The sequence below is a fragment of the Loa loa genome, assembly GCF_000183805.2.
Source record: "Loa loa unplaced genomic scaffold supercont3.129, whole genome shotgun sequence".
Classification (NCBI taxonomy): Eukaryota; Metazoa; Nematoda; class Chromadorea; order Rhabditida; family Onchocercidae; genus Loa; species Loa loa.
In genome coordinates, this window is record NW_018108309.1 from 46433 (window position 1) to 71234 (window position 24802).

General features: G+C 34.2%; 3 protein-coding genes across 3 annotated transcripts; all 3 read right to left on the bottom strand.

Moving 5' to 3' along the window:
* Positions 1-1791: 1791 nt before the first annotated feature.
* Positions 1792-3942, bottom strand: LOAG_01022 (trappc3-prov protein). Its single transcript, XM_003136562.2, has 5 exons — positions 3494-3942; positions 3090-3167; positions 2817-2964; positions 2485-2602; positions 1792-2047 (listed from the first exon to the last, which is right to left on the bottom strand). The coding sequence occupies exons 1-5, from the start codon at positions 3536-3538 to the stop codon at positions 1891-1893; spliced, it is 546 nt and encodes a 181-aa protein (XP_003136610.1). The 5' UTR covers positions 3539-3942; the 3' UTR covers positions 1792-1890.
* Positions 3943-3985: 43 nt separating this feature from the next.
* LOAG_17789 (WW domain-containing protein) lies at positions 3986-11566 on the bottom strand. Its single transcript, XM_020450452.1, has 18 exons — positions 11427-11566; positions 11093-11271; positions 10838-10942; positions 10617-10749; positions 10300-10418; positions 10101-10205; positions 9832-9981; positions 7783-7959; positions 7113-7287; positions 6755-6916; positions 6386-6564; positions 6142-6315; positions 5737-5892; positions 5454-5546; positions 5297-5378; positions 4987-5057; positions 4560-4610; positions 3986-4468 (listed from the first exon to the last, which is right to left on the bottom strand). Exons 1-18 carry the CDS (start codon positions 11548-11550, stop codon positions 4373-4375), a joined length of 2331 nt encoding a protein of 776 aa, XP_020305861.1. The 5' UTR covers positions 11551-11566; the 3' UTR covers positions 3986-4372.
* A 1391-nt stretch (positions 11567-12957) lies between these two features.
* On the bottom strand, positions 12958-23502 carry LOAG_17790 (AMPK-gamma subunit; the record flags this gene model as incomplete). The annotated part of the gene is made up of 15 exons (XM_020450453.1): positions 12958-13310; positions 13712-13895; positions 13982-14086; positions 14290-14460; positions 14778-14904; positions 15029-15160; positions 15685-15806; positions 16228-16328; positions 16456-16540; positions 21396-21508; positions 21783-21852; positions 22310-22512; positions 22677-22868; positions 23134-23237; positions 23363-23502. The coding sequence occupies 15 exons, from the start codon at positions 23500-23502 to the stop codon at positions 13243-13245; spliced, it is 1917 nt and encodes a 638-aa protein (XP_020305862.1). The 3' UTR covers positions 12958-13242.
* Positions 23503-24802: the final 1300 nt, after the last annotated feature.

Consider the following 24802-nt stretch of genomic DNA (forward strand, 5'->3'; position numbering starts at 1 on the left):
CAGGAAGGAAGCTTGGTGAATCTGAGGAAGCCTCAGGATTAGTTTGATTTATGAACAAGTGCTTCTCGACAGTTCATTGAAAAGTCGTGTCCACTGAAAGCAGGAGTTCGTACGCTATCCTCTCATCACTTATCCCTCAAGAACTTCTCTATGCATATCATTTGAGGAGTGTGTTGAAAAACTTGTGTAGAACACATCCCTATCACTTTTGTACGCAACAGAAACTAAACAAGACGGAAATTAGCGGTATATTCTGCCATTTGAAAGATCAATAAAAGAAGCAATCCAAGGGATACCCGCCCCATTAACACACTCGCATCTTCATAGCACACTCACGCATCATTCACAACCACGAGTCACTAGCTATCTACCGAGCGTACGAGAAATTAATGTCATATCACAGCTTGCCGTAATGAGCACCACTCTACAAAACGATGACACTCCCAATCTACCGTACATTGTAAAAGTAGCGAATCTTAGGATCCCTTCAACTTATTGCAGCTAAACGGATTGTAGGTATTCGACTAAACGTATTCGATTTGCACTCACGGGGATCCATGGCCTGTAGGCAGTTAATGTTGTGGCGGTCATTTCATCAACAAAAAGGTGCTAAGACGATGAATAACATAGGGGTTAATGATGTCACTTTTTCTACTGATCACTCTCTGAGGGTCAAGTTGGTCTTGCTGCTTCTATGAAACAGTTCACTGACTAAGTCTTGTTTCAAAGATGGAGTGAAACATCAACAAGGATCTTCATCCTTTGGGACCAGCTTAAGGTCATCGAAGAGAGCACCACCTATAAAATCTAATATATGAATCTCACCCTGCGAACATCGCACCTGCAGACTTTGACCCTTGATCCTACTCGGCGTTATTTTGCATTCGCCTCACATTTATATCGTTGTTGCATGCTCTTGTCGATCTGACGAAACAACGATTCACAGCTGGACGTGAATTCTCCGATTATATGCATGAGGAAACTGGATATTTCGTTGTCCACTGATCTTCATTTTACTTAAGCTGGATCAATGCATACAAAAAGCTAATGCAAAGGAACTACCTAAATTATTCCACTAAATAACGCAAATTACTTTCGCAGATCTTCCATTCTCTTCCGGTTGCCTCGTAGGATGAATTACCCCTGTCAACATATTCCGCCTTGAATGAATAGGTAAGAAATAATATCCAAAAAAAAGTAGAGAAGCATCTAATGGTCGCAAATCTTCCCAGAGATCATGGACAGTGTAGCGGGAGGACAGGTAGGGACAAACGTATAAGCCAGAATTGGATGGTATAAAGTGTCACACAGAAGTCTGGCTCTGATCTGCGCAAATAATTCCTTTTATTTTGAAGAAAAACTAGAAAGAAAAACATACAACTCTTTCTCCATCTCGCGATATGTCCAAGAAAAGCTGCTTTTATTGCAGACATAATTAAGAAAAGGAGATTGTTTATTCAAAAAACTGTTTGTTATAATTGTGATAAACCAATAGAATCATCTTAAAACTTTTCTGGCAGTCTTTTTAAATTCCGAAATGTTTTTCCAGTAAGTAGGGATCGAAAGTGAAAAAAAAAAACAGTATCTCGAAATTACTAAAAGGAATGAGCAAAGGAAATAATTAAACAGTTAAAGGATTCCCAGCAGTTCCTGACAGCAAGCCAAATTAATTTGTTTTAATGTATAACATTGATTTAAATTTGGATAAGCTTCGTAGATTCGGAAGAGATCGACTTCAGGTGGCAGCAAGTATACCAAAGTAAAGGCCGTAATGAAGTAGTCAAAAAAAAACGCTTTTATACAGTATAAAATTAATGATGCACAATTTCTAGCAAGTGGTAGTGAAATGTTTGGAGAACGGAAAACATAACAATTACAATAACAAGGAAACTAATCATCTCCAGGTGGGACTGATTCTTGTAATATTCGAATGAATTTTACTCTGATCTCAACACTCTGACTGTGCTCCTGCACGATAAATGTTTGCACTTCCATGTGCATCATTTCCAAAGCTCCTCGTATTGCGCCACAAAGTATTTGTGAATACCTTAAAATTTATTACCTCGTAGAAGATAAACGGGAAAATTTGGCCCATCTCTAGTTCCTCCCCTCTCCCAATTAGATCGAATGAACTGAGTTCATTTCCTTGTTTTGCTTTACGGATTTTGCCGAATTTATGGTAATGACTCTCATCCGACCATTACCGAAAAAGATTTCTGATATAAATTTCGATGTATTTTTGTTTCATGTATACGATAACAGTTATCATCATAAGTTCGGCAAAGATAAAAGTATATATATATATATATACATATGACGTTTGTCTTTCTACCAACCTATAGGCTCGACGAAGCCAATGCAATACCCAAAAGTACCAGCTAAGTATTAATCGCAGATATCTTACTTCCTATTAAAAACTTGTCCAAACTTACAACAAAAGTGTCCAGAAGAAAGGAAATAACTGTCACATGAACTGATCTTTACCTAAGGTCTTGTGCTAACTCGGGTGGTACTTCAACAAATTCTGCTAAAGGGTTCGCATCAAGGACGAGAGAAAACTCGTCATTGCGAGAATTCCAGTTCGACACTTGCGCAGTTACTCCTAAAACAGATCAAATTCACTCTGATACATTATTTGCAGTGGAAGTTTCGTGAAAAAATGGCTACATACAGAACCGCATGTGGAGGTTAATTAAAAACATCAAGAGTTTCAATAAAATAATTTTTGAACAAGATTAAATGGGATCAAGATCCAAAGCGATGGCATTTCGGATAACGACAAAAAAATTAAGACTTTCCAGAACTGCCATTCTCACCAAGATAACTGCGTACAGCAATTTTCGCGAGCACATCAGCAACTTGATGCATGTCTGTACAACGCTGAATTTGAGAATTCTTTGCCAGCAAATCATCGGCTAATCGTAGTCCTATATTGTAGCCCATTTTGTCTAGCTGTCGATTAACCTAAAATTACTTTAATCTATAAGTCGAAACAGGAACATGAAAAGAACAGACTAAGAGAAATACTAAGAATTATGGACGAGTAAAAGTCGACTTTGTCAACACAAAGAGAAACATATATAACTAACCGCCAGAGGGTTTTCCAAATCTCGGAGTAGTTCTGCCACCAAAGCCCCATATGTGAGAGCGAATAGCTCACCACTGATCTTAAAACAATAAGAAAACATAAATTATTCTAATGGCAACATAATTACTGTTTTCGTCTCTTCTACTATAATTTCGGTCGAACAAGATGTATAAGTTAACATATATTAAATACTCGATTCATCGTGCTCAGTATATCCAATGAAGGAACAATGGACATGACCATTCACTTGGCTGATAATTCAATACTCTCAAATAAATATATACTTTATACATAGCTAGAATATGAGATAATATAACCGTAGCTCAACGTCACTTCTACCTGATTTACCCTGCCGATCTTCCTCTTCCACTCCTCGAACTGCCTTTGATCTTAAAAAGAATGTACCTTCTTCGAGTCGATCCCCATCGGAAACTTCGTCTGTTTCGACATATTTAGCTCAATATTAGACGATAACAAGGAAAATGAAAACGCTAAATAACAAATTATCAATTAATAGAATTGCATACATCCTTATCCTCCAGTTATTCTACTGAACGATAATATTTCAAAGTTTCCCGAAATTATGCTCCGATTTAAATCCTTTTCGCTTAAATTTTAGTCCATCTCTTCATTTACTCCATGTTATTCATCCTCACTCCGGACTTAACTCACGTCCTGTGTCAAATTCTAATGTCTGACACCGGACCTGAGTTAAGTGTAAAGTTTACACAAAGATTATGCGCATCCTGGTAGCAATAAAAAATTTTTAAATTATGAAAACTAGAATGAAGTCTATCTACTAGCAGTTATCTTCTTCGATCAAAAAATAAGTACAGCAGTTATTAAACATACGGTCAAACCATTATAATATTGAATGCTTTAAGCATCAAACTTGAATTCTGAACATTTATTAACGGGCAATAAAATCAAACTTTAGCCCATTAAAAACATGCATAATAAAACAAAAACTACTGCAACAATATTTATACGAGCTGCAAAGAGTTAAAAACTTCGTTTCAATCATTGCCATAAAATAGTAGAAAACAGATAAGAGGATGCCACGTTTTAAGAATTAAAACATGAAACCCCACCCCCAAACAAAAAGAATGATAAAAAATGAAGTGCAGTAAACCAACTTTTGTTCACCATTCAGTTTAAACACAAATTCGCAATTATTTTGACAAAACTTGCTCTCCTTTTTCCCTTCTTAACTTTATCATCACATAAATCCTTTTCACTCCTTCATCGAATACCTCTAACCCTCAAAGCATACAATAAATATACTTAGGATGACTGAGGAGATACATCCAGTTTATTTAGTAAAATTTTCCTTTTCCGCTCCAACTCGCCTTCACTTAATTCCGATTCATTACTTCCATCCTAAAAGATCAATTCACAGTCTGAATATCGTCAAATGTGACAGCATTGATAGATGAAATATAGCTATTATACCGTAAGATTAACAACATACTTGCTGCAGTGGAGACTCTTCTTCTTCTTTGGATTGTTTTTCAACAGGTTCCTACAAATCATATATATAATAGGTATGTGCGTAATTGTGATAAATCGTTCAGATAATGCAGCTGCCTACTCCATTTTCACAGGTCTGTTCTTTGATTTGATTTTGGTAAAAGCTTGATTTTGTTGGCTGCTAATGTCCCAATATAATTCTTCATTATATATTAACAGCCGGAAAACCTGCCTATTCAAATATCACCACTTACGCTTCCGAGATATCTTACCCCGCTCTTCTAAACTCTTGTTTGACCAGTTTAATAATTGTTTTATTAACTCATATTATGGGTTGTTGATATGCTTGTAGTTAGTTGCTAATATCGTAACAAGCAAGGTCGAAGAAAATATAATATTTCTCAGTAATTATGAAGATCAGCACTTACTACAGATTGCGACCTTGAGCAAGATTTTGAGAGTAGCCGTTTTTTCTTCTTTTTACGCTTTCGTTCTGTTCCTGTAATTCGCCTTATATTTATCATTTCTTGCGAAAAAAAACTTGAAAGGAGTAAACTACTTAGTAAATCCGCAAATATATTATTTCGCTGAAGAGTTCAGTTTAAAAATTCTTAACATTCTCAAAAAAGACACCAAGATGTGTCAAATCTATAAAAACTATATAAAAAATTAAATGTAACAAACTAAGACGAAATGTGTCATGACGTGTAAACTCACAAATAAAGGTAAAACAATCACCTCTTTCTTCATCGCTTACATCCGATTTGTGGTGTTTCCTTTTTTTCTTTGGTTTTGCTTCGCCTTCTGTTTCGCTTTCTTTCTAAAGTTATAGTAATTTGCAGTTCCTTATCAAAATTGATGTAAAAAGCGAACAAGTAATTTGTAGAAATTTTACTTCTTCCTTTCGACGCTTCTTCTTATCCTTTTTTTTCTTCTTTGATGAACCATGATGATGACCACAAGCTTCTGCTAGATTCTGGAGGTAATCCTGTAATTCGAAACTGATTTTTAAAACTGAATTTATAAATTCAACTGTCTAATATTCAAGTTTAAAAAAAAAAAGAAAAAATGCATATTCACCTTGCTATTAAGTATTAGATCACCAAACTAGAACGTATACAAGGCTTTTTCTACAATTTGGTACATAAGAAGAAATTATAATCACTAAAAAACCTCACATTGAAGAATTTCTCTCGAAGCTGTTCAGTTTCAACTGTAATGAACGCTTCTTCGTTTTCAATTTTTGGACGTATAACTTCCCACTGCGAGTTTGGTTCAACCGGAGGGACCAAAGTTCGCAGAATATTTCGAAATGCTGTTTCATGTCGCCTTCTCTGAAAGAGATATAATGATCCGGAGAGATATAATTCTATTCCGTTTGTGTAATTCTCTCTTTGTTATATCCTGCTCATCATTTTAGCTATGACCCAACCATAAGTTCTATGTTCCATTTTTCTTGGCACTGAAAGTCCCTCACATTTTTTTCCAAAATGAAAGGAGCAACTTTTCTGCTGGTTAATCAATTAATGAAGTCATTTAACTTTTATTAATTCACCCCAAATGTATGTGTATTCATATCCAACCTTTCTTGCTTCTTCACGCTCCTGTTCTTTTTCTTTAGCTTCTGCTTTCTCTACCAAGGAGTTATAACAAAGTTTCATGTTACCCGGATCAACGGTTTTGCCTCTTTCATCAGATGATACCCACTTGCAAAGTTGATCAAAAGTTGTGCCCACTTCGACTGTCACATTCAAGTCCTACAATTACAGCTCATAATCCAGCTCAGAAAAAAAATCTATTACTTCAAGAATGGAAAAGCCAGATTACCTTTAGAATTTCTTTTATCACTCGTCGATCTTGACCAAACTGACTTTTTAAATCTTCTACATAAAACTTGAACAAATCTAGCGGTGTGCTACCCGATTGTTTCAACATATTATCGAAACGTGAGTCTGCAGAAATGACAGGATACAGTTCACTCCATAACGATATTGAAGTCAATTCACCTGCAGTGGAATATCGGAGTCAAAATTTTTCCAATAAGCGACTGTGTTGATCTCAATAAACAGAAGCATCAAAAAACCACCAATAACCCACAGTTAATAACCGAACTTTACGTCCCTTATATGCTCAAAAAGAAACAAAATTGACAAAGTTAAAAAGTAATATTGGTATTAGTGCGGAAAAACAACCAACCTCGTTTATGCAGTTCCACTAAATAAGCTTGAAAAGCTTCACGTATTTTTCTTTCTTGTCGGCGTCTTCGACGCTCCTCCATATCCTTTTCTTTTAAATAATGCTTTTCTGCCGTACGTATATGCTCTTCGAAAACAATGAGCGCATCTTCTTTGTCCATATCTAAGCAATTCCGTTAAGCAGCAATCTTTTCCAGTTTCTCACTTCAAATTTTCAATTGCATATTAAAAAAATATCAGCATAAAAACCAAGCATGCTTAAAAACTAACATAGGCATTTCCACTGAAATAAACGAATTCAATTTTCAACAACTTATACAAGCTTAGCAATAGTAAAATCTTAGCTAAATATGACTCACTTTGTAATGTGCTGTCATTGGCAAATGAAGGATTCTCAATAAGAAGACGTTGGGCTTGCGCCCACGTTGTTCGATAAGTTATTTCCTCCATCCCTTCCAGAATGTCGGCTAAAGCCTGAACATTTCTACGGCGGACAGCTTTCGCATTTTCTTTTTCACGTTTGTCTATGAACTCCTACAAAGAGCTCCGTGTAAAACGATGCATTTCAGAATGAACATTCTTCCATGCCTATTCTCGCACGCAGCCGTTTCATTTTTTGTAAATTCTTCTTTATCATCCAAAGTAAAAAATTTCAAGCACAGCAATAATCACATTGATTAAAAAGTGAATGTCTGGAACATACGCACTTGTATTACCACGACTCAAGAACCTAATACTTGGAGCACGAATTTTTCTAAATTTACATGTGGTATCAGAATTAAAACCATCTCGACATTAGCTGCGATCTTCTAGTAAAAATGCGACTGCATGTCGAACATAACCATTTAACAACTCTTGGAAGAGAACTACAATTTAGCTATCGAACACACAGTTAAATCATGTGACATAATATGTCAGCCTGGTAAACTGTCACATCATGTACAGATGGATGAATACCCTGAGAGAATGGATATACGGTACGTGGAGGTGAAAATCACATTTGTCATGACAACGGTTGATTGCACTTACCAATGCATCTGCAAAAATCTCTTTCCGTTCACCTTCATGGACAGCCTTCCAGATAGGTTCGTCAGCAAAAAGTACTTCTGCTTTGGAGTAACGCATAGTTGGTCGTACTTTTGGATTATTCTGCAACCATTCTTCCAAATCTTCCTTCGCTTTTTTGATAGCAAGACGTTTCTCATCCTTAAATACCAAAGAGAACTAATAAAACTGAATATTTCAAATGTCCACTACGCTACAATAATTGAAGCTATACATGCGATAGAGTCTGCCTATATTGGCAACTTTCCAACAAAAAACGAACAGCTGACATTTGCCTTGCGTCATTCTTCTTTTCCTATGCCCATTAGATGCTGATTCCTGCTAATCAGAAAGGTCAGCCAAGCAGTTCTTAGTAGGTCAACAGTCTCCATTTCAGATAATATCTTAACAAATCGGCATCTTCCCAACATTTCACGTCACCTGTCACTTCCAGTAAGTCTATTTTAATTTCACACACAGAAATTCCAGAGTTACACATATTTCAACATTATGCGCGTAACATATCGTTACGGATTATTTTACTCTTTCTGAATCTTTGAGCAATAAAGCAAAGACGGCAAGATGGCGCAACACTTCGTTCGAAAGGAAACTGCTGGGTCGATCTTTTACAGGTTATTTGAATATATTAACTCAGTTCGAACTTATACATACTTTTGAATGTAATGCACATCATATTATTATATAAGTTCCATGACTTTATGACTTATGCAATAATTAGAGCATGTAGCAAAACAATTATTATTACTTAAATATGAATTTAATATAAGTTTCTGAAAAGTATGTGTGAAGGAATGATTTCCTTAGAAAAGTGTGCAGAAAACGAGTGAGGTAAAAGTATTCTAATCTCTCAGCATTACTTCAGAGTTACAGGATTGTTACATTCCGGACAGCTGAAATGGAAAAGTGTGCAGAAAATGAGTTAGGTAAAAGTATTCTAATGTCTCAGCATTACTTCAGAGTTACGGGACTGTTACGTTCCAGACAGCTGAAGTGGAAAGAGAGGCCATTGTGGTACGACGTATATGTAGCTAATCCACCACATTTTGAATCTTCCGCAAATGTATCTTATCCGATTAGAAAACTCTATTACAGAAAAGATATTGCTATGGCGTGGGTTGTTGTTTTTTTTTTTTTTTTTGAAGTTTCCGTAAATGCTGCAGCATTACATATCAAAGGAAAAAAATGTTTAAATCACAGCTAAAAATGACTGGTATTGTTTTGATTTCCGGATAATACACCTTAGCACTTTACGCTTGTTTCAGGCGATTTTATAAACAATTCCGTTCACTGGGGGCTATCAGCATCAGTAATGAAGAGTCTGAATCACTATGTAAAAAATTCACCGACCTCTATAAGACGATCGAAAAAACGTGGCCTGAACTGAGCGAAGATGAGCACTATCAGAAAGCCCTAGTGGTGCTGAATGAAAAACTCAGCTTGAAAAAGCGAATAGGGGTCTCTGTTGCAACAAAAAGAAATTAATCACAACTTATCATGTATTCTATGCTCTACTGTATAAACTTGTTTTCCTAAATAAATAATTTTTGTATTCAAAATTTTAATAGAGAAAAAAAAAACAACTGCTACCTCACCATTTTCCCTCTCCCAAACCTAATAAAGAGCATTCCCAATCTTAATCATGTTCCATTTCCGAACTCTAATAGCATCTCTAGTAGTGCGTAATTCAGGTGCGTTCCCGACTTAAACAAGGGGAATTACTCGACTCGGATTTAGCTCTTTCCAATTGAATTCGAGTCGAGTAATCCTGAACAATACACTTTTGGAAAGTAATTTGAAGTAGCCGGCATCTGATCACCAGTAAGTATTTCGAACAACAATCTTTAACCGCTTGCTGCAGTTTTGCGGGAAACTGGATTACCAAAAATAACAGCCATGCGTTATCATGAAAAATTAATTAACGTAAACGGAAGGACAGTGCCAAAGAAAATCAATACATGGCAACAACCAAAAGTCTTTGAAACTCAGTAATGGAAAAAAAAAACGGGGACGTACTCTCTCTTCCTTTTGTCTCTGCACTTTCCATGCATTGAATAGCTGCTTTTTCTCGCTCACTTTATTTAAAATTCGAAATCTAGGATCATGTTGAATGTATCTCATTGCTTGTTCCCATGAACTAGTAGATGATATCTTCCCCTCATTATACTAAAAATAATGAATGTTAAATAATGAATGAATGAAATCCAAAAACAATGGAAGAATGAAAGTAAGACATTTCCCTGATCCATTCAACTGTCTTATTTTCCTTAAAAGCATTAATTTACCTTATCTCGCAGCAGATCTCGGAATTTATCACTTTGCTTCTGTTTCAAATCTTTCTCTTCTTCTGCATCTTCTGCATCTGCTTCTTTCGTATTTTCTGTTTGTTCCTAAAACTTTGAAGGTACGATTGAGATGTCTGAAAATCAATCCATAACCAGATTATATTACAATGAATCCCACTCAAGAAAGATTATGTTTTACATTAGGTTGCTCAAGCGATTTCAGTGTGGCCAACACTGCTTTCTCCAATTCAGATTCTCCACCACTTTGTGGTTCTGTTTTTAATGTGTCACTTCCTTTCGATTCCGCACCATTTTTTACTAAAACAATTTCCCAGTATTGTCATAAGTTTTCTTCCAGGTTTGAATAAGAAATCCTTTGGTAACATAGTAATAGTATACAGCATGAAATAATATTCCTGAACTGGATTCTTGCTTTTATGATTAATCTGGAAACAATGATTCAAATTTGTAACATCTTTTCTTGCATACTGATGACAATTTACGAAAAGAAAGCACCCTTTGTTACAACTGCGGGATCGAAATCTTTAGGACAAATCCAAGTAGTCTCTTTAGTTTCGATATTATAATAATAAGGTCGTCCTTCAGGTGTTTTGTACTCACGCCAAAGTTTTGCAGCAGCCAATTTTTTCTGGAAAGTAGTGAAAAAGTAGAGTGATAAGTTAGGTGTGGAATGCTCACAACAAATGCAATGTTGAGAAAAACTACCCATTACATACCTCCTCTGGAGTTTTCAACTCATCCGGTTTTTGCCATGAAGATTGCTTTGTTATTTTGTTATAGTAATATACACGTCCATCAGATGCTGTATGCTCAGACCAAATCTAAATGTTTTAACTAAAAAAAACTGAGAAAAAATTGCAAAATAGATAATTTCTCTAATTCGGATACAATACATGATTATGTTTGAATTCTTTCCTGAACATATACTCCATATCAAAATATCATATATTACTATGCATCAACAGACATACATCACTGGTGATCAGGGTAGTACCAATGGAGGAAGTGCGAGGAGAATGCGCTGCAGTAGCTATTTCAATCTGCATCTGGGGTGGAACAAGCATTGGTCGAGGTGTAGTAGCAGGTGAAGCCACCGATACTTGGGGAAGTTGTAGCGGCGCTGGTGCTGAACTCACGGCCATCATCGGTACTAAAAGTAAGGATTATGTGAATGTAAGAGAGTGTAGTCTTTGTCAAGTATAGAATTCCTTGTGAGTCCCGGAAGATATTTGTAACAAATGACTTTATGGAAATTCGCGATGTCATGAAAATTTCTGAACTGAACTTCATAATAAAAAAACTTACTTCTTTGCAGTGGTGGCATGATAACTTGCTGCTGCAAGTAAGTTGCTTGTGATGCTGCAGCAGCAGCGTTTGGTGGTATATTCATCAAAGGAGGGAATGTTGGAGGTCCACCGAACGGTAGCATTCTCCCTCTGTAACCTATGTATTTTATATTGCGCGTCTGAATAAAAGAAGAGCGTCATGCTTCCACTAGGATACTTATCCGTATTCTGTATCTATAGGACCTTGCTTGAATATAAAATCTAAGGTGGTATTACTCTTCTTCTGATAATACACCTTCTGGTAGAGTGACCACCTGCCCCCACCTCACCTCATAAGTTTCCGTCCATAACTTAAGCTACAATAACATAACGCTCGCCATCACGCCGTTTCCAAGAAAAAACGGAAAGCCTCAGAAGCTTGCAGCTCTATATTCCTCCTTTTCTTACAAGAACTAATTAGTCGGAAACGATCCAGTGAAATACTATTTGACTACCCATGAGAAAGATGAAACAAGGAGTTAACCGAGATCCGGATTTAGTTATCGGTATCTTAAACCACAATTCAAACCCATTCACACCTATCTAATACACGCATAAAGTATACGATCTGGTAAAGTGACCAACTTTACCACCGAAATTACAAACTCTTCAATAAATGGTTTCAATCATTTCAAACCCTAATCTTCTCCAAAACCCTGTGGTCTTTAAATTAACAATAGAAAAATTTACTGGAAATTAACAAGGCTCCTACAACGATTAATGAAAACATCCGGATACAAAATTCAAATTTAAGCAAGGTAACACTAATGGCAAGTGGGTACAAAACCAGTACACTCTTCGCTTCGCTGATTGTACACTTGATTTTCCTTTTATACTACTTTCAATCATGAAATGTTTTGTTCCAAGTAATTTTAAAAAACCTGAAGAAAAAAAAAACTTTTTCCTTTCGACAAGACTGCAAATATACGTAAGATAAACAATAAAATAAATTTATTTGAAATAAACATATGAAAAGTAGCACAATGAACCCGAAATTATGCGATGTGGATGAGACCCAATGGATTCATTCATATCTTTCCTGATAATAGCACCATCACTTGGATTGTTATCATCAAGCAAAGCGGACCCGAACTTGTTTTGGACCTTTTTTTATACATTCTTTCATAAAGCAACTTTTATATATATGTATATATATATAATGTTGAAATAATTCCTACGGAATACAATCACCACTTCTCGATCTGAGACTTCCGCACAGCTTCAACCCTCAAAAAACTCTATCGCACAAAAACCAGATCAATTACTTAACTTGATAGTGTAAAAAACAAGAGATGAACCCTCCCAATCTAAATTATAATGTACTATATTAAATGGTAAAAACACAATATCGCTGGAAAATGTTCTGAAAACACATTGCTGGAAGACATGTATTCTAAGTAAAAAATACCTAAAATGGAAATAACATGATGAAAATAACTGATGCTTTACAGTATCAAATCCCAAAAAAAAAAAATACAAAAAAAGTACGAAGCAGTTAATCTCAGAACAATATCCATCACCAGTTTCACATGTACCTACGAGTACGTTCTCAATTCTGAACGAATGATCAAATCTCTTACTTCTGTAATGAAACAATAGTAAAGAAACTAAAATTACGGAAATGCACCACAACACAAATAAATCAAAGGGTGATATAAAATAAAAACAATAGGTACTGAATCTATTATAAAAACAACGGAAGACAATATTTACAAGAGGCTAAAAGCGCTTGGAATACAAATTTAGAATAAAGCGATCTCTTCTTCATTACTGAATAAGTTGGAGGTAATCTTACTTCACGAGCAATATATTTCTTCATCATTACTTCCAATTATATCATCCATTGCAAAGTCAGGAGTACCATCTAAATTATTACTGAACACTAAACAAAAGTATTGAGTAGTCAGAATACTTCTACATGAATGGGAAGCAACTGTTTAATTGTATTAAAAAACAGTGAGATAAGAGCTCTCCTGCTTTACAACGAAAACTTTATAAGTCGAATTTCAAACTAACCAATATATAGATATCTCATATCACCTGATTTTAATGCAAATATTATTTTATTAAGGTGAACAATTCAATTACTTCAGCTACCACTTTTTTAATAGCTACTTCCGTCGAGTGCTACGATTCTTTCCGAAGTGAATGAAATTCGATGCATCAAACTACGTCATTCGACTCAGCCGAATAAAGCTCTAAATCCACAAATGATTAGCTGAAATCTACTGTTCAGGTGATCAGATGCACAACAAAATGACTTACTTCCAGGTGGTGTAACTGGTGGTTCTAAAACCAAAAACCGTAATATATCTGAAAGTGAGATGATCCCTATCACTTTCTTATCGTGATCAGTGACCACCAATCGATGTACTTCGGCACGAACTATTATTTCTACAGTCTTCATTAGTGAATCATCAGGTGAACAACAACGTACTCCCTCGAACCACTGAAAAATTGAATTCCTTTAAGAAATTTGCTGGGTTTCTCATCTATTAGAAAAAATTAACCAGAAATGATTAAATTGAAGCTTACATCAACACGGTGCCGTAAAGCTTCTTGCGCTGTAACACCCAAATCAATATATGATTTATTAGCTGCTAAATTTATAGCATCAAATTTAGCATAAATGTCAACAACCTGTAAGATGTCACGGTTAATTTTTTTAATATACTTGGTTATTCTTTATGAATATTTACCAGGTACATGATGCGATGCACCAACAATATTCCTGGCATAACTGCATAAACTTACACATATTGACGATTCCATTAAACAAAAAAAAGTAACATGATGAAATACAATGAAAGTTTCAAATTGAATTTCCAGGAAATAGAACGTACTTTCGCATTGTCATCCAATACAGGTAAAGCAGACACCCGTTTAGAAAGGAATATATCCATAATATCTATTAGTGCAGTATTCTGAGTAACTGTTAAAACATTATTCCATGTACCGATCCCCAACTCAAGAGGCGTCTTCTCCATGAAGGATGGACGGGGCAAATCAATCATCTAAATCGTCCGTTAATTTCTTCAATCTATTTCAGGAAAAAAGATTGCACATTCAAGATTGAATTCAAAGATTGCACAAAAACTGATCACAGGAAAGATTACTGCGACAACTTTTATTCTCTAAAATCAATTCAAATTTTAATCAGCTTATTAATAATAGACTTCTCAAAGGTTCAAAAAAAAGTAAAAAAGAAAGGTGCTAGAATTAAACTATTTCTTACAGTAAAAGTAGCTGAAGCCAAATCAAATTTACTTTAAAAACAATATTTCATGAAGAAAATTTTTGAGAATGAAAACTAGTGAAAAAAAAAACTAACATATAAATAAAGGAACTTTATCAATCGCTTGTGAGTAAGGATGAAAGCGATATTACCAGTACACTCTTCCATTACTGGCAAACGATGCACTTTTTCTTTGCAGAGAACATGAATTGCTTGGTAAAGGCTGAATAACGTTTTTTTTAAAACGGAATTTTCGAAAGCAAAAACGTTTAAAACAGAAGTTTCGAGTTAAGTTCGTAATTGAAAAATATAACAAAATTAAAATGTTAGATCAAGGGTTTGGAAACCTCTCAGAAGGACTTATGGACGCCAGTGGTTTCAGATGACCATCCCGTTCTAGTTCGTCACGCCAGTTCGCTATTTTATGTTTCTCAAGATCCTGTATACCTTCATTTTTCGAACCATTTTTTGTATAATACCTATAACACATAACTTAATAAAAGCCAATATATTTAAAAAATTAGGTAGCCATGAAAATGTTCATGCCACCTATTTTCATATAAAAAGTGACAGGCTTCGGATATGAAATAGCTAACCAGTTTGAATCTTTTGGGAACTCTCGCCATTCTCTTGTAAAATTCTCATTAAAAAAAATGATTCAGACTGTGCAATGATGTGCATAAATCATTTCAAGACTGCACCGTATGCGCAAAAGAGCACAAGAAAGACTTTAAAAACATAGTGTTACGGGACACAATTCAAATGCTCTATCCGCAGTAAGCATTTAGAAGCAAAGAAATGTACAGAGAATACAACTTATTAAAGCAAAGCCATAATAGATTTCATAAAAAGTATTCCTACAGTTCCAGTAGTAGATGTTTACACAATAATAAGTGTTGAAGAAGCTAAAGATTAATGAATGAAAATCGAAAAGTACAACACTTATAGATATTGGCATTTCGTAACACTGCAACATTTCCAAAATAAATGGAAACGATCATACTTTTGAAGTATTCGAATAAAATCAGTAATAGTAAGCATGCCAACAAATTCCTGCTTTTTGCTATCCCATAGTGGGGCTGCCCGAACTCCATTGTAGATAAGAGCAAAAAAGGCCTTTTTCACCTGTAAAGCAGTTGTGGGAACTAATCACCACTAGAACATTGGGAAACGAATCAGTAAAATGAAAGGAAATAGAAATTAAGGGTTTTTCTATTAAACACTTAGTATTTCCGTTTAGTAAAGTAATACAAAAGTAGTGTATTTATAAGGTCTCGCTTGGCAAAAACATTGCTATCAAAGAGAAAAAGAGGTCGAAATTCATTAGAAACTACAAAGCATGGTTACAATTAGCAATACCTAAGATAGCCACATATTCCTATACCAAATAATAAGTTTTTTATATTCTTTTTATCTGATTCTTTTTAATAACTAATTCCATCTTTGAACTAGTCTGGAATTTTTTTGGCGCATCTATGTCTTATGATTAGTGGCCGTGAAACTGAAATCAGTACACAATTTTGAATTTGAAGATAAATAATCTAACCGTCAGTTCAGTATCAAAAACCACCAACTTCGTACTCGTAGGAATTAGATCGTAGCATTTGTGTGCGCGCATGAATGATGAATAAACAGCATCCTGACTTTCTGCAACTTCATTTCATATTTCTTGAAGATTATTTAGTTTGAAAATAGCAAAAATAAGATGTAGGAAAGTAAATTTATCAGTGTATCAAAATTATAAAGAAAATTGTTAGAAATAGGTAAAGCAAACCGAAAATAACTTTGAAGAATTCGGGAGTAGCTCCATCATAAGGAGGGTATAATGGTAACTGCTCGGACGACAAATTAAATGGGCTCTGAAATTCACAACTTTAACTAGAAAATAAAAACTCACTCTCTCTTGCATTTGAATGCCATCCTTTAAAATCGTGGATAGTTGGATGTTCATATCTACTAGCAATGAAGAGGTTGGAGGACAGTGGACGACTGGAGCAGTTTTCCGAAACTGCAGAAATGAAAGACAGACTGAGATCATTGAAAGTGTATAAGCAGAATTAAAACGCTACACTTATATCTTGATATATTCAAGGAAGCGCTCAATTTTCCAACAGTATTTGAATTTTTCAAAACGGAAAGTGGTCGATCACATTCCAATGAAGGGTTTTTCGTTGTATATTTCCGCAACCAAGATTTTAGATAGCCAAAACGTCATTGTTGTGTCGTGCTAGTACAAACAACAGAGTTATTCAATTGCCTTGGCACTGACAAAAAAAAAGATCCCTTTGCATGAACAGAATCTTTTTCGTTTTTAGTCGTAGAAGTGTACTTGCAGGAAACATGCAACAAACTAATTATCCGAAAGCCTCCATTGTGTAAAGTATAAAATAAGGAAGAATTTTAAGAAATTATGGAATATTACGAAAGAACAAACGAAACATATAAAAATGATATGGAAATCTGAAAAACCCGAATTTTATGACCTAGCACTAAGTTCACAGAATGTGTAAGAACGGAAAATCCGTTATACGTTAAGATAAGAATAGAGTAAACATTCACTATACAAGCAAATCTATTCGTGGAATAAGATTAAAAGTAAAACGAAACGTCTAGGATAATGCTATAAATTTGAGAACTAATAAATTAAGGCTAGCTCTGACTCAACAATAAATATGTGAAAAAAAAGAGTTTCAGTTCTTGTAATATATTTAGCTTCAGCTTTTCAAATTAATACCAAGAATACAATTATACAAAAAGCGAATATGGGATAATATTTATGTTTCCTTCTTTTCTTAGTGCTTTGTAAATATGACACTTCTTGCCAGAAGGTAACTAACCTTTATATGTGCATATATATATTAGTCGTGTGAATATGTGCTCAAAATTTTGTCAGTGATTTCATACATCACTGACAGGATTTTGATCGCATATTCATACAACTAACAGCTATAAAATTCTCGCAACCTTTATGGAAATATGCCCATCCCAAAAGTTATTCAGTAGGAAATGGAGTATATCACTTAAAAAATTAGTTACCCGCTATTGTTATTGTCGTTACTATGATTGTTGTTTATTATTATTATTATTATTATTATTATTATTACTATTGATGATTATGATAATAAACCTAAAAGGTGATTAAATAAAAATACAGGAGATTGTTAGAAATATTAAGACCGAGAAATATTTTAAATTAACATTATGAACTTCCACATACTTAAGATTGTGTTAATGTTTCCCTAAAACTTTTCACACTTTAATAATTTCCTGCAAAACCAACACTGCTGTATATTGTTTCCAATATTAGTGATTAATGAAGTTTATTTTATAAGTCTTTCCCTACAATGCTGTTTTCCGTTTTTCCACAAAACCAGTCAACAGTAATAGCAAAAATTTCCATAACTGTCATTAATTTTGATGGTTGTCGCAGCAAATCAAGTATTAAAAAAAGCAAACATCCGACTTATCCAAACATGAGGTATTTTAGATGAGTTCGTTCGATAGTTTCTAATGAAGAATTGCTAGATTTTAAAACTGATGCTATATGTATTAAAAACTGAGCTACAAAATCCAATAAGTGCCGAACAGCTAAATGCAGGAATCCAAGTACGCCACTAACCTAACGAAGGAATATTTGCAAAAAATCCTATACAAATCACACTTATCTCTCATGACTTCATATTTTGTCGCACTGCTTCGTCGATTTCTGGAGTACAACCGATTCACTTTTCAAAGGTAAACAAGTGATGTGCAGCAAAAGTTTTAATTCAATTAAAAAATATAGTGAAAATCCGCCAGATTTTGTGATTTTAAAGTTTTTGCGATTTTAAAAAGTTGGGAGATTTTTGACAGCAATTGTTAATAGCTATTTTTTAATAAACATCGTTTTAGTGGTATACAGTGTATGAATACAGTTAAATCTTGAAATTGATAGGTTGTAAAGGAAATGTTTTCCAAAATAATTCACATAATTCTCTAAACATTTCATTTCTCTAATCCATGTTTTCGAGGATGATAAACTTTAATAATTCATCCTATATAAAACATTTAAGAAAAGTTTTCCGAAACTTTGTATCCATAGGGCGTTCGTCTCCTACAAGACATAACTCTTTAAACAAGAAAAACATAACTCTCTAAACAGAAAAAAATTTTGATAACAAAATATAGGGAAAGAGACACGGGAAATTTTTAAAATTTCAATAAAGACCTAAGTAATATAATCACATCTGAATGATGTTTCTCGAATGAACTGTAGTCTTCGATACATTTTAATTGATGTCTTACACGGGTGATATGCCAAAAAAATTTGTGAAATGTTAATCGCCATGCCATAATAAGAACGGGATTATCTAACTGAAGTTAAAAAAAAAAATTTACGGTTAACAAAAAAGATCTCACAATTAAAAAAAAAGATTTTACAACTTTTCAGAACGGTTTCAAAGTCTCGAAATAATGCTAACTCGCAGGTTCTATATTTCGTCATTCTAACAATGAAATAAGCAAGTCTTCGTAATGTGCGGCACATACTTCGTAATAAAGCATTATCTCTTTCGCAAAGGAGAGAATGTTCTGTATAGTTCATTTTTAAAGATACCTAAGAATTGCTTCCCTAACACTTCGCATATTCTGACCACTATAAGAAGTTTTTTTTGTTTTGTTTTTGTCGGAAAAAGTGTACTTCGAAAACTCACCAGTCTTATTTTTTTGAATCGAAGATGAACTAAGGTTCCATGTAATTCATTCATTGATAAACAGTTTCAAGTCTTCATTATTAAGCATTAATACGATTGGCTATAATTTTCCAAGCCATAAGGATGTAGAATTGGTTAAACACGTATAAGAGATGAATTTCAATCTTTTCAAACAAAACTGTAAAGATCTAAGTGATGTCGCATAAGACTGCAACAGCTTCCAGAGGAGTACATACTGTGTCTTGGAGATAGGTTCTTGCGATTTCATGATGATCGCAAGATGATAGCGTCAACGTTATCGAAATATCTGACTGATAAAGAGAATTATGAAGAAGGTTCGGATTACAAAAATAGAAAAGCAACAAAAAAAAAGGAAACTCCAATGGTACTTATCGCAAAATTAGTTCGACTATTGCTAAACGAATTTAATTTTACATCAAAGAACGCATTCCCATAGAAAAGGGTTGGAATGAAGAGGAGATTATGAGAAAGAGCAGAAATGCATCGCGGACTAACCGGCTGGAGTAATATAGCTATGCTTCCGCTTGCTTAACGTTTTTTTTTTTTGTAGAAAATTATCAAAAACAACAAACCAATCGCCGTTGCTGAAATATTCAAGAATGGTTCGAGCGAGAAAGATAAGGCGCACTAAATTACGAATGAACTTGCTCACTGAATGTGTAAACTAAAAATTAGACAAAATAAATGTAACAGTTTCAGAATACGGAATAAAGCAAGGATATTGTTACTTTCAAACTTCGGAAATATATGGAAAAGGTGTACGTTGGCGCACGAACCATACTGCACGAAATTCACCGAGATGGAGAATGAAGTGTGCATGACGCAGCAATGTTTAGTAATGAGATGAAAGGATGACAGAAGAGAATTAAGCAATACTGCTGTTAGATTTGAGTAACTTTAAAACTAAGCACTTTTACCTGTTTGCGTTAAACAAGGATTTCATATCACTCGCAAAAAGATACATATTAGGCCCCATAGAAGGGAATGTCAAAAAAAAATCTTTCCAATACTTCAACACTTCATGCTCATTTTCCTTAATAATGAATTATAATAAACTAGTCTCTTACAACTTATGAAATATCAAGCTCTTCAAAATCCTTTTCGAAATATCAGAGAACATTGGACTGAGCAGTAATAATACAAATCTATTCAGTTTCATTTAACCTAAATTCCAGGTGAATTGCTTTTATTTCCCGAAACCTGATACAGTAATTCCCAAAACCTAATACATTTTTTAGTTCCATTCAATCAATTTGACAAACAGAAACAAACTGGTTTACTTATTAAAAATAAACTTGAAATTTTCTTTATAAGTGAACAAGAAAAATTGTGTTAAAAGACGAAACCTGTGCAATCGAAAATCCGCTAAAAAAATGGCTTATAAAAGACTTCGAAAACGATTGGAATCATTACTTTAAGTAAATCGATCAAAATGAAAACCCAGTTCTTCCTAATTAGGAATGACTTTTTTCAAAAATCAAAAATCCCAATTTTTGTTTTTACACACTTGTAAATGGAAAAAATCATTCCTCAAAGCAGTTAAAACAATGAAACCTGTTTATGAATACATTAAGACATGAAATAACAGATCATTACTATTTAATAAACCTTTGATAAGAACTGACATTCGATCATTAGAAAGATCATCGATTCTTACTTCCGTCACTCCTAACTTGTTAATAATTCCAAGCTACAATTAGTTAGTTACAACTTAATAACTACAAACACTGTGAAATGTATTTAAGAATTTGGTATCACTATTTAATTTTGATAGTGTTTGAATTAAATTGCTTATTCTAACATAGAATTAGGTGGATTGGATCTAGATCGCTAATCGGTTTATCATTCGCATCCTGACTTTATCACCCATACTCTTTAATCATTCATTTCATATCATATTTCACAAATTTTCAACAATTTGAACAATACACAGCAAAAAAATAAATTGCATTCATTTCACAAAAAGTGGTAATAGATTTAAATTTTTTTTAATAAACGTAACCTCTTTGATAAGAATTGCATAGTTACTGAATGGTGATATCGGTTCCGATTCGACACGCCGTGCATTTGGTAACGTATTGGTATTAAAAACTCCACGTTTCTGGCTAGTATGTACTGGAAAAAGTTTGCGTTAACAGAAACATTAACTTATGACTAATTTCATATTTTGACTAATTTCAAAAACATTAACTTATGACTAATTTCATTAACTAATTTCATATTTTTCATTACATGCAACGTAACCGAATGGATATAAAGCTTTCATAAAGTTATTAATCAACACTATTTTATTTGAATTCCTTAAAAGAAAGTGGAAACCGACGTATTATATGTAGCAAAAGGTTTAAATGTTGTAACTGGCTTTCTGCAAAAACGGTTCGGAACCTACTTAAGGAAGGCTGGTGCTTTTCAAATGTATCGTTTCTATCAACCTCGATCTGGATAGGACTGGAGTGACACTGAAATGGAAAAGACAACACAGCATAAAAAAACCAAATGATTTTGAACTTCTTTCATTGATACGAATTTCATACCTATTCTTTCACGTCTGTTCTTGAAAAGTGAAGTTGGTGTGCTATTTTTAGAATGCTTTTTCAACCATCTGACTAAAAATGTTTGTCGTCCAACATGTCGTCAAAGTTTAATAACAAAAGCAAATAAAATTATCGTACTGATCAAAATCGACAATCACTTATGTCGGACGTTTTATTTTTATTTTATAACAAAGAAGTTTTTTTCTTATGGCAAAGTAAGTTATAAGAGCATTGCATGAATACTGATGCGAAACGAAAGCTGAGAGGTTTTCATGTCATCATAGCGAAGACTGTTTACCAATGCCAGTTTCAGTGTTAATTCAACCACATCAATTACACGCTAGAAAAATCAAATGTAATTGTAGATTGTGAGAATTAGTACCGTCAGATTCCACATGCTCGACCTCATTTCGACTGCGCTTGATGGTCGATGCCACTGACCATTAACATTTGTGACAGAAACATTGGCAGGTTTTACATCAGCAAATAGATGATTCGATGGCACTGACCAACTACAGCTTTTCAATTCTGGTAAATCTGTTAAGCAGACGCTATGTCTTTCATTACGAACACGACGGTTATGTCCTGGAAATGCATTCACAACGCAATGATAAATTTTTTAATTGGTTAGTAAATTAAAGATGGGAAAAACCAGACAATATTTCGAAATATTTCACTGCTGAAACAATTCTCTTGATCCATCTTCGATGCTATTAACAGTAATATTAATACATGATAAAACAACTCACTCTTTGATTGTTTTTCTAATCTATTTGGAAAGAGCACTATTGTCCCTACACTCTGACGGCAAAATAATGGAGTGCTTGTTGCATCTGAACGAGACCTTGATCGCAACGTTGTACTGAGTAGTGAATCTGACTGTAATGAACCCATATGAGTTCCGGGTGGTGTGTCATGCGTAGCTGGCGGATGTCCAAGATCTACAATTTCCAATAATAAAGCAGCTGCAATAGGTATGTGCACTTTTTTGATTGTCTTTTTATTGTGAGGCATGTACACTAAATCCAGTTGTAAAAATGCAGGCGATAATGCAGTTTTAAAAATGATGAGCATAAATGAATGAAAAGACATTCACAAACGAAAAAACTAAGCTTTCCAACCGGAGTCGAGAAGCCTAGTTTTTTCGTTTGTTAACCAAATTTGGTAGACCAGTAGAATCCTGCGAAAATGATATGCAAATCAGACCTTCATCAAGCATTTCATTATCACAAGTGAATGTATCCAGTGATTCACGATATGTACGCAAATTTAAACGTTCTCGAAAGGTATCCATTAAAGTGTGCTCCGTCCTGAAAGGAAAACAGGATGCACAGAACAATATATCTATTAATAATAACTGTTTCAAAAAATACCTTTGTTTCTACAATCTCACCTTATAGCAAAAATAGACAGTTAGTGCATGTCAAAAAGTCACCGTCTGAAAGAAGGAACCGGTATGTTGAATTCAACATCTTCGAATCCGCATCGTGTATAGACATTATGTTGATGACCGTTCCCATTATGATCTTGACGTGTTGTCGGTGTATACGATGCCATGTTTAACTCCTGAAACATCTTTAATTCGGTCAATATATATAATATGTATATATATATATGATGACACTTATGCAAAAAAACCGTTGGAATCTGTTTATGGAAATAAGTACAAACACTCCGCGCTTAGGAACTAAATTAATTACAGATATCACACTTATGGATACCATAATACTGGCGACTTAACTAAGCAATGTTCGGTCCTGAAACATCTATTCCAGCCTCAAATAAAAGAAGTAAATTTCACTATTTTCTTGGCGGTTTAATATGGTATGAACTCACCGGCAATTACAGTCTTACGGCAGAATCAGACTCGTAATAAGTTAAGACTTTTGTCGGTGAGTCGAGTGACTTCGAATTAGAAAACAAATTACGAATGGGATTTGGTATTTTTACAAAATGCTGAGGAAAGCCAAGCTAACATTTCTTTAGAGAAAATCTTACTTTTTTCATATTTCCGTAAGATGAATTACGAAATATTTGATCAGTTGTAAACCTATTACATCCTTTTCTAAATCTAATTAACTGCAAGCACCATATAATTTAATCAATGAAATGAATACGCCACTTCTAATTGCTAAAATTCGAGGTCCACTGGTAGGTCTTATTGAATTTCTCTAAAAGATGCTGCCGTCATTCGGCTGATTATACGTTCCTTCAATAATCCACTAAATTAACCAATTCTTGCATTGTTATTTGGAGTTTCTTTCCTTTTTTTAAACGTCAAGATTCTATCGTTGTTATCTCCCCTTGTTTCATATAGAGCAAGTTGTGTGGTTTTAGTTTGTCTCAAACGACTCATTATCACCGTTATCTTTATACCCGACCCGTCTTAGGCGGTATGCTTTATACAAAAGCGAAAAATTATTCTACAGTAAATGGAAAACTTCGAGAATCCGCGAATCCAACCTTGTGAACTACAAAAAGTACGACGAAAAGTTGAACAAAATCTTATCTGAATGAGATCAATTAAGCATTCAACATAACAATTTATTGTAATCGATACGAAAGACTACTTCGTTCAAAATAAAATTAAAAATTAAAGCAAATAAAGATACAAGTAAAAGCGGGAAAACTCACACATCTCTCACCACTAAATTTATTTAGAACGAAAGCAATGACTCAGAAATATGGCCGAGGAAGTGCCATGATATACTGCACCTTTATTTTGGCCAGTATGCACCAATTATGCTTTTATCTACTTTAACCAATCTCGATTTTTCAGCAAAAATAGTGTCCGAAGATGAAAATTAACTAACCAATGAGGCTCTTTGCCGATGTTTAATTGATTAAATCAGTCTTCTCGGGTAAGATACAGAGA

Excerpts from the sequence above, each read along its gene's own strand:
- LOAG_17789 (XM_020450452.1), bottom strand. The coding sequence starts at position 11,550 with ATGCTACCGTTCGGTGGACCTCCAACATTCCCTCCTTTGATGAATATA. Across the intron at positions 11,272-11,426 it reads CATGCCACCACTGCAAAGAA|TACCGATGATGGCCGTGAGT; the intron begins GTAAGTTTTTTT and ends CCTTACTTTTAG. Across the intron at positions 5,058-5,296 it reads TGTAAGCGATGAAGAAAGAG|GAACAGAACGAAAGCGTAAA; the intron begins GTGATTGTTTTA and ends GGCGAATTACAG.
- LOAG_01022 (XM_003136562.2), bottom strand. The coding sequence starts at position 3,538 with ATGTCGAAACAGACGAAGTTTCCGATGGGGATCGACTCGAAGAAG. Across the intron at positions 3,168-3,493 it reads TGGGGATCGACTCGAAGAAG|ATCAGTGGTGAGCTATTCGC; the intron begins GTACATTCTTTT and ends TATTGTTTTAAG. Across the intron at positions 2,048-2,484 it reads GAGTTAGCACAAGACCTTAG|GTATTCACAAATACTTTGTG; the intron begins GTAAAGATCAGT and ends ATAAATTTTAAG.